Source organism: Epinephelus moara, chromosome 12 (genome assembly GCF_006386435.1).
Source record: "Epinephelus moara isolate mb chromosome 12, YSFRI_EMoa_1.0, whole genome shotgun sequence".
NCBI classification, from domain to species: domain Eukaryota; kingdom Metazoa; phylum Chordata; class Actinopteri; order Perciformes; family Serranidae; genus Epinephelus; species Epinephelus moara.
In genome coordinates, this window is record NC_065517.1 from 4,909,792 (window position 1) to 4,922,706 (window position 12,915).

Sequence of the window (12,915 nt, forward strand, 5' to 3'; positions counted from 1 at the left end):
TTGCAGCTGTGTTCATCAAATCAGGTTGGGTTTCCATTACGCGTGCCAAACGTGCCAAACGTGCCAAACGTGCCAAACGGTGCCAATCCCCTTTGATCTGTCATCAGATGTGACGGGACAGTCGATATAGAGATACATTTATCGTCTCCTCAGCTGTAAAACGCTCACTCTTTCCAGTTGGTAGGTCCGCCATCTCACTAGCTCTCCGCTGTGCGCTCCAATCGCGCCTCTTTTAAAGGGAATGAGAGGTGACACTCTGATTGGCTTATTGAATGATACACCCAAAACACACCCATGACTAATTCACAGAGTAAGTCCAACCCTTTTAGAGTCTCCGCCATGGCGCACAGTCTGAAAACGCGCTGTCTAACTAGCAAGTGACTGGGACACGCCCATGCGCCGCACGCCTGGCGCTTTGCGTTTTAGACCATCTAAATAGGGCCCAATGTATCCTTTGATGCAGAAGGAGGTCTGTAACATCCCACAACTGTCATAACACAGCTCTTTGTAAATTCAACTTTCAATACGAGCAATTCAAATTGTTTAGGCATAGACTTTGATAGTTGAACTGCTGCCTGAAACTTAGCCTATTTTTTACATAGATTGCCACTCCTCCACCTTTAGCACAGCGATCAGTACGAAAGATGTTATACCCATCCATATAAACAGTGGCGTGCACAGACTTTTTGAAGGGCAGGGGCGAAAAGAAAAAAGGGCACATACAGCGCGTTCTCGCCACCGAAGAGGGCACGAAGTTCTGCATGTTTTCAAGAGCTCTTTAGACATGTTTATATGTTATACAAATGGCACATTATATAGCCTTAAAACAGAGAAACTACACAGACTACTCAAGTTAGTTTGTAGTTAGGATCAGCATCCACGAGAACTGTGTAGATTCAACTTTGGACTGTGAAGAACACACAGAGACATGGATGTATGAAGGAAATAAATCCCTGGGGGCGTCTGGGGGTCCTCCCCCAGAACATTTTCAATTAAGTAGATGTCATTTCCTGTATTCTAGTGCATTTTAACACCATATTAGCACCAGATAATCCAAACTGGTTCTGTGAGATATAGTTCTGGCTCAATATAGATCAAAAAAGGGCCCAACATAAAAGTCATTGCAACAGTAATGTTTCATAGTATTTCTTGGTCCTAATAGTCTTCTGGAGTTTAGTGTGTTTTTCCACCCAACAGATCAGTTGTGTTTTGGCAACCAGGAGGGCACTTACGCACACGTTTTTACCACCCAAGAGGGCAGTTTATCATGTTTTAACCAGCCAAGAGGGCAGTTTCGTGTGTTTTTTCCACCCATGAAGGCAGTTTAGTGTGTTTTGCCAACCAGGAGGGTACACACATGTTACGCCCACTGCATATAAATATAACTATCAGGAGTGGATCTACCCAGGCATGTCTCAGATAAAACCATAATACCAACATCAGTCGATATGGCCCAAATTCTAACCATATCAATCTTTGGCAGGAGACTTCTCACATTCAAATGTACAAAACCAATACCAGACCTATTTAAAAAATCAGCAGGTGTTTGTAGTGATATCACATCAGTGACAGGACCCGGGTTAGGCTGCACATTTCCCGACATCAGCAACATAATCGTAATAATACATTTCAACATGTGTGTATAATGAAAGTGCTTTGCGATTTTCTTAGAATCACCACTCATCGTGATTATAGGCCACGAGTTGTTGGATGGGACAAAACAGTCACTTAGGAGGAGAAGGCTTAAAAGATGTTTAAAGTTTACTTGTTGTAAAACCAGGTTCATGCTATACATTCAGCACCCCTGGCTGCTGACTGAGTCCTGCGCCTGGCCAGTAAACTTTGATCGTGGTGACATGTAAAGTGCATGGAAGGAAACGTTACTGTCACTCACTAGAACCTCCCCGTTGTTGACTTCATACTCTGAGGATGTAGGCAGACAGAACAAAGTCAGGAGGGCAAGAGTCATACTTGCCATGATGGAATTGACACAGCTGCAAAGCAGGGTGGATGGAGTGGGCCTTCAGGCTGCCGAGCAGGGTGGATGGAAATAGGCCTCAGGCTGCAGAGCAGGGTGGATGGAGTGGGCCTTCAGGCTGCAGAGCAGGGTGGATGGAGCCTTCAGGCTGCAGAGCAGGGTGGATGAAAATAGGCCTCAGGCTGCAGAGCAGGGTGGAAGGAACAGACCAGGTAGATGCAAGTTGCTGATGCAATTCTTGGCTAAAGTCAAGTCCCACTACAGCAGGTGCTGGATCTCGGTATGCCTTGTTGCTGTATTGCTGCAGCTGTAGGCTAAAAACTAGCCATAGCTGCAGAAACTATGAGTAGGCCACAGACAGCAGATCAATCCTCTGAGCAGGTGGAGTAGGCCAGAGCATGCAGAGCAGAATAGCTTCCCAAAACAGATAAAAATATACCCAAACCACAAAGCTGGATGTGTACTTCCAAGGGTTGGTACATCAGCAATAAAACCAGCTTAGGTGAAAGTGTCAAGAGATACTAAAATCCAATAAAAACTACTAGTAACAGACAAACACTGAACAGAGACACTAGACATGCTGCCATCTTGGATTTTACGTGACCCTTGTCATGTACTGTCATGTACATATATACTGTTCATTTGATATTCTTACACAGACATGTTAGCCAACTCTCTTACCTCTTGTGGCAGTCCCTGAACTGGTTAGTTTTAGAAAATGGCAAAAATGGTAGTACACAGCGCCCTCAATCTGATATTTGAAAAGTGTGTGGGGGAAAGGGTTTCTGCGAGCAGTTTTGAGTAAACTGTCCCATTAAGTGCTGCAAAAGGTGCTTGTACAAAATATTGAAAAAGACAATTCAGGATTCTTTGTCATATGAGTTCTTGTGTGGAGAATCAATTGCCAAAAACCACCATTTAATCAATACCACAATGCACAATGCAGTTCATATAGTGAAGGGATGTTCTACTACCACTGCAATCTGTAATTTTGCAAAAGAGTTAGTTAATAGCATGTGGACAGTTATGTGATTTTATGGCGCTACTGTGTGTATTTGCTTTAAAATAGGACACGGAGATGTACAATATGATAACTCATTATTTCAACCTACATCAGATGCCACTCCCTTGAATGTAATATGCAAATGAGCCCAGAGTAATGAATCTAATCTCAAAATACTGCAGAGCAGCAAAGAGGCCGAGGAGCCCCATCAGTGCAGATGCTTGAACCAAGATTAATAGGCATGGTATGAAACAGACCAAGCACTAAGATTAACTGAAAATCTGTATACGGACAAATCATACTGTTGTGTTATATTTTCTACATTTAAAGCATGTTACTGCAAATGCTACCTTAGTATTTATTAATCTATGCATGGAAACCACATTCTTTCTCAACAGGTCTGATGATCTCTGTAATGAATCTACAAATGTATCTGGCATAACAGCAGTCATAACTTCCTATGTATTATGTGTCTTTGTTGGCTGTTTATCAGTTCTTATAATGTGTGGAAACCTTCTGGTAATAATCTCTATCATATACTTCAAACAGCTCCACACTCCTACAAACTACCTCATCCTCTCTCTGGCTGTGGCTGACCTGCTTGTTGGTGTTGTAGTTTTGCCTTTTAGCACAATACTGGCTGTAAGCTCATGTTTGCATCTTGAAGGTTTGCTCTGTAAAGTCCGAAGCTGCATTGACATGTTTCTGTGCACATCTTCTGTTTTGAACCTGTGCTTTATTTCTATTGATAGATATTATGCAGTGTGTCAGCCTCTGAGGTACAGAACTAAAATAACTGTCCGTGTTATTGTGATCATGATCCTAGTGAGTTGGACTGTTTCTGCTCTAAATGGAATTGGTGTCACAGTTCGGGGACTGAATGAAGAACAATCTAACAGGTGTGTTTTATTTCAACATACAAGTTTAGCAATTATGGGAACTTTTTTAACCTTCTACCTCCCAGGTTTCATAATGTCCACCATCTACCTACAGATTTTGATGGTGTCACAGAGACAGGTACGCAGCATCCAGAGCACAACCTGTCAGAACACAAAGTCTGGAGCAACCATCAGTAAGATGGAGAGAAAGGCCACCAAAACTCTGGCTATTGTTATGGGAGTTTTTCTCATCTGTTGGACTCCTTTCTTTCTTTGTATCACCTTTTACCCTTTGAGTAATTATACAATACCAGTTTCTGTGATTGCATCATTTAAATGGCTTGGATGGTCAAATTCAATGCTCAACCCATTTGTCTATGGTTTCTTTTACACCTGGTTTCAAACATCTGTCCGAATGATAATTTCTGGGAAAATATTTCAGGGTGATTTTACTCATTTTAAGCTCTTTTGACTCATTTTTGACCCGCTGACGTCTCACTTATGATGTAGTTTGACACAAAAGATTAGCATCTCGTTTCCACTATATAGCATACAGTATATTTACATCAAAGTTGTCAATGTTCTAGACATACAGTATCTTTACATAAAACTTAGTATGCAGATTAGCCTTCACCGTTAAAAAGAAGGCCCTTGCTAGAGCACACAAACGGACCTGTAAGACAGTAATGAGTGGTGAAACAATCTTTAAAGTAGTTTTCATCAGTGCTTCTCAGTCCAGCATTTTGTTTTGTCTGCAGAAGGTAAAGGAATTACTGAATAGATGGCCATTTCATCATCATGACTGCAAAGTACATTCACAGTAAGAATCAGTAAATCACTAAATCAGTAACATGAGCAGCAAGATGTGTACTGTTGCCAACGCTATTATTGATTGAAGAAAGATGACTTTTTGGTTTTATTCTTTCTTTGTAGGTAAAAAAGCAAAAGTATAAAGTGGCTGACATGGTCTTTGTCTATCCGGTTAATGTATTCATGGCAAGAAGATAATGATGATTTATGGTTGTAGACTTTAACATCTTTAACATCCTTTATCATGCAAGCACACGAAAGTTAATATTATCTTATCTGATCAAATTTTATCTCCTGTGTCTGCTCTGGTCATTTTGAAAATGCTGTGAATCCAAAACAAAACGAAACCCCAAAACAAACAAACAAAAAAATCAGCTTTTTTTACGGCCCAAAATTATGACGGCTATTTACTAGTGATGGCCAAATGAAGCCTCGTGAAGCATTTTCTTTATTTTCTGAGTCCACTAGATGGCGCTCCTGGTTTAAAGAGAGAGGCTCAATGAATGGCAATTCAATGTGCTTTCAACCTTTTTGTTGGACAAAAACCGCCATCTAGTCGGCTCAGAAAATAACGAAAATGCTTAATGAGGCCTCATTTGGCCATCACTACTATTTACTGTATCCACAGTGCAGTTTGTGTATCTTAACAAGACTATTTGTTATTAGCAGGTTTAAAGTGAAAACTTGGTTTGGCCTTGTCAGCAGTCTCAATGATTAAATTCAGGGATGGAAAGAATATGAGATGGCTTTACTCAGAGTAAATGTTATGGCATTATATTATAAAATTATTCTATAAATAAATGTATACATAAACTATTTTAATATAAAACTATTAATTTCATTTATTTATTTTTTATGTGCTTTGTTGTATTTTAGGTAGCCTTGTGCAACCTCTTGGCCAAGGGACTACAGATGAAATATCCTTTTGCATTTTAGCTAATTTAAGCATTTTTATACAATTTGTATTTATTAATTTGCACTGTCCCTTCTTAATCAAACTAGACTAAATTGTTTTCAAAGCTCTCCTTAAACCGTGTACCAACAATCAGCAGCCATGGGCTCCTCTAAACAGCTGCTTATCACTCTGAAAACTAAAATAACTGATGCCCACAAAGCAGGAGAAGGCTATAAGAAGTTTATTTGAACTGTTTCCTCAGTTCATAATGTAATTAAGAAATGGCAGTTAACAGGAACTGTGGAGGTCAAGTTGAGGTCTGGAAGACCAAGAAAACTTTCTAAGAGAGCTGCTTATAGGATTGCTGGAAAGGCAAATCAAAACCCTTATTTGACTGCAGAAGACCTGCAGAAAGATTTAGCAGACTCTGGAGTGGCAGTGCACTGTTCTACTGTGCAGAGACACCTGTACAAATATGACCTTCATCGAAGAGACATCAGAAGAAAACCTTTCCTGTATCCTCACCGCAAATTCAACATTCAGAAGTTTGCAAAGGAACATCTAAACAAGCCTAATACTGTTTGGAAACAAGTTTTGGATGCAATGAGCAAAGGTATGTTTGGAGTGAAAAGGTTGCACAATTTCAGAAAAAGAACACCTGTCCAACTGTTAAACACAGGCGTGGATCGATCATGTGTTGAGTTTGTGCTGCAGCCAATCACACAGGGAACATTTCACAGGTAGAGGGAAGCATGGATTCAGTTACAGTCCAGCAAATTCTGGAAGCTAACGTCACACCATAAAAGCTGAAGATGAAGAGAGGATGGCTTCTACAACAAGACAATGATTCTAAACACACCTTGAAATCCACAATGGACTAACTCAAGAGGCACAGACCTAAACATCACTGAAAGTCTGTGGATAGACCTCAGAAGAGCTAAGAAAGAAAGAAATCCAGTGATTAATCTCAATTTCAGATAGATGTTTGACAGCCCCAATTATAAGTCCTGTTTGTGTGTTTGCTGAGTTTGCTATACTCCTTAGTATGTGTTGAGAGGGGTATGATTAATGGAGATCACAGCCCTGGAGTAAAACCTGTTTCTCAGTCTGTTTGTTTTGTTTTTAATTAACCTGAACCATTGCCAGCAGTGAGGTGTTATGACAAGGTGACTCCAAGAGACTTCAGGTTTTCCACACTTTCTGCTGCCTTTCTATGCATGTAAAGGGGGAGATTAGGTCTGCCCTTAGTCCTTCTGAAGTCTATGATTATCTTGTTTGTTTCTGAGGTGTTTATTGTCCTTACACCACTCAGTCCAGTGATCCACCTTCAGCCTGTAGACAGCTTCACTATTTTGGTGTTGTATGTGAATTTAATCCAAACAGCAGTGTTTGTCCATCATGTCAGCAGCTCTGCACCATTTGTTGTTCACATAGAAAAACAGTCCTCCTCCCCTGCTTTTCTGAGTCTCCTTCTTGCCCTTGTGAGCAGTTTCAATGTTTAGAATCAGGGATGGATAGAAGCATGTACTAGAATGTTTTACTCAAATAAAATTAAAATGACATGCAAAATGTATTTATTTTATTGTACAATTTTAATGAAGCGAAAAGCCTTTTTCTTTGGAGCTTACTGTGTCCTCCTGAAGTGTCACACGCTCTTTGTGGAATATTCTGTTGTTGTCAGCTGCCTCTGCAGAACAGGTTGCACTCACTGTGCAAGTGGTTTGTTCAGTTGTGTTTATTTCCCTTTTTTTCTGTTCACTAAACCTACTGATAATTATGGGATCCTCCAGCTTTCACATTCCGTGTGAGTTTTAACAATTCCAGTGTTTTTATCACATCCATGTGTTCACATCATTTGGTCCAGTTTTGGTAAATATTTGTCCACTCCTGATAAATGGACTTGCACTTATATATCACTTTTCTCATCTTCCCACCACTCAAAGAGCTTTTACACTACCATGCCATAGTCACCTATTCACACACTGGTGGCTGAGGGTAACATACAAGTTGCCATCTGCTACTCAGCAGGCACTCACAACTGGTAGCGCAGGTAGCATCATGAGCAATTTGGAGTTGGGTATTTTGACCCAGGAAACTTTGATGTGCCGACTGGAAGAGCCAGGAATTGAACAGCCCACATTACTGGATGACCCGCTCCACCTGCTAAGCCATAGCTGGCCTAGTACTGTATAATAAGTTACATCTCACCACCAGCGTAGCATAAACAGCATTGCTTTATTTTCTTGCTGTCGTCTACATCCATACTAAGACTACAAAACCCTCAAGTGACATTATAACTTATTGTTCATTTTATATCCTCACGCAGATAAACCAACAAGCTTCCCAACCTCTTGTGGCATTTCCTGAACTTGTTGGTGTTAGAAAGAAAATGGTTGTATACAGCCCCCCAAACCCAACGGAAAGTTTCCAGGGAAAGGGTTTTTGACAAGCAAGTTCTGAGTATTCTCTCATGTTAACTGCTGCCAGAGGTGCTTCTATGAAGTGCGAAAATAAACTATGAATATTTATGTAGCTGAGAGGGTTATTGGTCATTATGAGTTGTGTGACTGTGTTTAGAATCAGCCTGAATTTAATTTGTTTAAAATGTAATTTTTCGCACAAAACAGTTCATATAAAGTGAAAAGATGTTCTATAACCACTGCGACCAGTAATTTTGTGAGAGAGTGCGTCAATAGAATGTTCAAGGGATGACGTTTTTCACAGTAGTTGACGTTGCCCTGGTTCCCTCACCAAAAAGCCTATGTGATTTTTCCTTAGGATTTAAGATTATTGCAGAGTATAAACTGTGGTTAACAGAAGTTTATGGCACTCACATGTTTTGTTAAGCTAGATAATCCTCACAAATGAACACTTATATATATATATATTATACTTTTATCATTTTTTGAACTGAAATACAATCGCGAGAATTGAAAAGCTAACATTTAGCCATGAAGAAACAACACTACAGTTACATGACTTAATACCACCATCATAATGGGGCTATAAGGCCGTGTTCTGTGTGGTGCCATTTTGTAGTCTCATCCAGCCACTTATTAGCAGCTGCCTTTTTTAAAAGACATACAAGCTAAGAAATTCTTGAGTGAAGTATTTACTGACACATTTTATGTTGTAGATCAAAGGTTGAAAGTCCCTTAAGCATGGTAACCACAGACCTTATTTCAGGCATCTAACCAAAAATCGATTCAAAACACCCAGTGACTTTGAGACAAGGGAACCAGGAGTTGTAAAATGTTAACTCATTTCTGGGTTTTAACACTCATCCTGGAGCAATCTATAGCAGGTGGAAAAGCAAAGATGTGAGGGGAAAGTGTTAATACTCATAGTTATGTGATTGTATGGCACTACTGCATGTATTTGCTTAAAATAGTTTCTTGAAGACTAAAAAGATAATTTAAAGTCGTGCATGGCTTTTAGAGAGTAAAAACACACTCATACAAAAGATGACCACACTAATTACTCATCATTTCTATTGAAAGTGAATGCCACTCCTTTGAACATTTTATGCAAATGAGCCCAGAAGAATAAACGTAATTTGAAGATGCTGCTCAGCAGCACAGAGGCCGAGGAGCCCCACCGGTTCAGATGCACAAACCAAGATTAATAGGCATTGTATGAAAACATAGCAAGCACTAAAATCTACATTTGAATCTCTATGCAGAAAACTGACACTGATGCATTATATTTTCTACATTTAAGTCATATTATTATTGCAAATGTTACCTCAGTAGTAAGAATTTATGCATGGAAACCACATTCTTTCTCAACAGGTCTGATGATCTCTGTAATGAATCTACAAATGTATCTGGCATAACAGCAGTCATAACTTCCTATGTATTATGTGTCTTTGTTGGCTGTTTATCAGTTCTTATAATGTGTGGAAACCTTCTGGTAATAATCTCTATCATATACTTCAAACAGCTCCACACTCCTACAAACTACCTCATCCTCTCTCTGGCTGTGGCTGACCTGCTTGTTGGTGTTGTAGTTTTGCCTTTTAGCACAATACTGGCTGTAAGCTCATGTTGGCATCTTGAAGGTTTGCTCTGTAAAGTCCGAGGTTTCTTTGATGTATTTCTGTGCTCATCTTCTATTTTTAATTTGTGCTTAATTTCTGCTGATAGATATTATGCAGTGTGTCAGCCTCTGAAGTACAGAACTAAAATAACTGTCCATGTAATTGTGATCATGATCCTAGTGAGCTGGACTGTTTCTGCACTAAGTGGAATTGGCCTCACAATTCGGGGACTAAACGAAGAACAATCTAACAGGTGTGTTTTATTTCAACATACAAGCTCAGCAGCTTTGGGAACTTTTTTTACCTTTTACCTCCCAAGTATTGTACTGTTCACCATCTACCTACAGATTTTGACAGTGGCACACAGACAGGTACGAAGCATCCAGAACACAACCTGTCAGAACACAAAGTCTGAAGCAACCATCAGTAAGATGGAGAGAAAGGCCACCAAAACTCTGGCTATTGTTATGGGAGTTTTTCTCATCTGTTGGACTCCTTTCTTTCTTTGTATCACCTTTTACCCTTTGAGTAATTACACAATACCAGTTTCTGTGATTGAAACTTTTAAATGGCTTGGATGGTCAAATTCAATGCTCAATCCATTTGTCTATGGTTTCTTTTACACCTGGTTTCGAACATCTGTCAAAATGATAATTTCTGGGAAAATATTTCAGGGTGATTTTACTAATTCTAAACTCTATTGACTCATTATTGACTTGCTGACATGCCTCTGATGATGACCATGAGACTACTCTTTGTTTGACTGGCAATCGAGGAGACGAATATCATTATGTACTTCTGTGTTCCTTTTTTAACAAAGAGAGAAGAGAGTTCTATAGAGTAAATCCAAATATTTACAAGTTTCAAAAGTTAATGTCATCTCGAAAAGTAAAGGTTTTGTCAGATTTGTTGAAACTTTTAAAGAAAATCCTGAATAGTTTCTCTTGATTTGCTTTGACTTGTACGTATGTACACTAATTCTGTTCGATTTATTTTGTTGTACATTGGTTGCCGCCTGCTCTGATTTGTTATTGCTATTTTTGTTTGTCCCTTATACCCCGGGGAGGGGTCAAAAGGAAATAAATGAAATAAAAAAAATGAAATGAAATCTCGACATATAGTATCTGTATGTACTACTCAGTGCCACAGATAGCCCCTTGAACAGTTAATTAATTGTGGTGCAAATGTCTGTAAATAAATGTAGGATTCATACTGTTTATCTCAATGTGTCTCATTTATGTTTTTAGTTATTATCTTTCTAAAGATGCTGCATCTATATGTTGAATGCAGACTTGAGATTTTATCCAACTTTTACTTCAAAATTAAAAGATGGCCTTTGCTATAGCACACAATGCTTTAAACTGACTTTTAAGAAATTATGAGTGGTGAAATCATCCCTTCTTTAAAGTAGATTTCACTTAGTGCCTTCATTATTTTGTTTTGGCTGCAGATTGTAAAGTAGGTAAGAAGTAGATTTAAATTTCATCATTTATAATAATCTAAAATGAGGCAGGGTGACATTTACAGTAAGATCTAAATTAATAACTTTAGCAGCAAGACGGGCATTGCTCACAACACTATAAAGATTACACTGAAGAAAATTCTCTGTTTTTTGTTTCATTGTACGTAAAAAAGTAAAAGTGAAAAGTGGCTGGCATAGTCTTTGTCTTTTTTTCATTTATGGATGTAGACTTTAACATCTCTAACATCCTTTATCATGCAAGCACATACAAGATAATATTATCTTATCATATCTGATCTCATTTCATCTTTTGTGTATGATTTGATGTCTTTGAAGATGCTGTGAATCCAAAAGAAAATACCCACTTTTATGGCCATTTACTGTATCCACAGTGCAGTATGCAGTATTAATCTTAAAAACATCATTTGTAATTAGTAGTTTATAAGTGGAAACTGGGTTTGCCCTTGTCAACAGTTTCAATGACTAAAATCAGGGGTGGTAAGAATATTAGTATGAGAATGTTATACTCCAAAATGACATGTACAAAAATGTACTTGTGCTGTTCTTTTAACCCTTGATACTGCTCCACCTTTTTCGCGCTTTCTTTCTCATATTGCTGTCGGCTGGCATCGCCACATCCACCACCACTATGTCTGGTTGGAAGCTGAAGTCCCACAGGAGCCCTGTTGTTCTTAACCACCTTTGGTGGTGTGTCCGATTGGGATTGTAAAAAGTTTATTTATTCCGATAAACCCCTTGAGGTGAATCACCTCATTTTCGAAGGGGTCCTACAAACAGAAATACATAATGCAAAACAATATACAAAATTAACAGCAATAACAAAACCAAGACAAAACACAAATATGAAATGACACAATACACCATATGACAAACAACCAAAATGTATCATAAAGATAGCTATACATATGCATCCATTAGCCTAATAAAATGAATAAAAAAAGAAAGTTGAGTGAGTGATAGAAAATTATATCATCAGAAACCAAAAATTTTGACAAAGTATTAGGGCCATATTGAAGAAAAAAAAAATCTGAGATTTCGAGAATAAAGTCGTAATATTACGAGAATCAAGTCGTCCCAAGAAAAAAGTCATAATATTACCAGAATAAAGTCGTAATATTACAAGAATAAAGTCGTAACTGAGAAAAAGTCATAATATTACGAGAAAAAACTCGTAATATTACGCAGGCCTGGAGTGGCTAATCGTGAGGACCGGGACAATTCCCAGTGGGCCGGTCTGACGTTTGGGCCGCGAGGGCCAGTGTTTTTTTTATTGGGCCGGTGTTCAGTCATGGCACTGGGTGTCATGACTTTGGATGAATTTTGGAGCCGTTTACCGACACGCTTCTTCATTAACAAAGCGCATGGATGAAGGTGAAGTCTCTGCAGCAGCTGAATTGGTGAGGTGGAGACACCGGCTGCAGCGGCGGTCTGATTACACGCACATCTCCAACGAATTGTGGAATCGACCACCCACACGCCTCCTCATCAGAGGAGTGGACGGAGAACGCCGAAGTCCCTGTGGCACCCGAGGTCGAGACAACGGCTCCACAGAGCTCAGCAGCTGCGTCTGACTACGCATACATCTCCAACCACCACCGTACAAGTTAATTAACACAGCTGTAAGACCTAATATATGTTTAGATTGCTTCTCCCCGATTCCTCCTCAACAATTGACCGCAGTGATTTCTTCATCTAAATCATCAACGTGTCTCTTAGACCCCATCCCAACTAGGCTACTTAAGGAAGTCTTACCTTTAGTTAACACTCACTTATTAGACATGATCAATATATCCTTATTAACAGGCTATGTACCACAGCCTTTTAAGGTA

At 39.2% G+C, this 12,915-nt stretch overlaps 2 protein-coding genes across 2 annotated transcripts; both read left to right on the plus strand.

Moving 5' to 3' along the window:
* Nucleotides 1-3,482: 3,482 nt before the first annotated feature.
* On the plus strand, nt 3,483-4,331 carry LOC126398873 (trace amine-associated receptor 4-like). Its single transcript, XM_050058519.1, has one exon. It carries the CDS (start codon nt 3,483-3,485, stop codon nt 4,329-4,331), a length of 849 nt encoding a protein of 282 aa, XP_049914476.1.
* Nucleotides 4,332-8,272: 3,941 nt separating this feature from the next.
* LOC126399160 (trace amine-associated receptor 1-like) lies at nt 8,273-10,426 on the plus strand. The gene is made up of 2 exons (XM_050058988.1): nt 8,273-8,287; nt 9,285-10,426. The coding sequence occupies exons 1-2, from the start codon at nt 8,273-8,275 to the stop codon at nt 10,305-10,307; spliced, it is 1,038 nt and encodes a 345-aa protein (XP_049914945.1). The 3' UTR covers nt 10,308-10,426.
* The last annotated feature ends 2,489 nt before the right edge of the window (nt 10,427-12,915 follow it).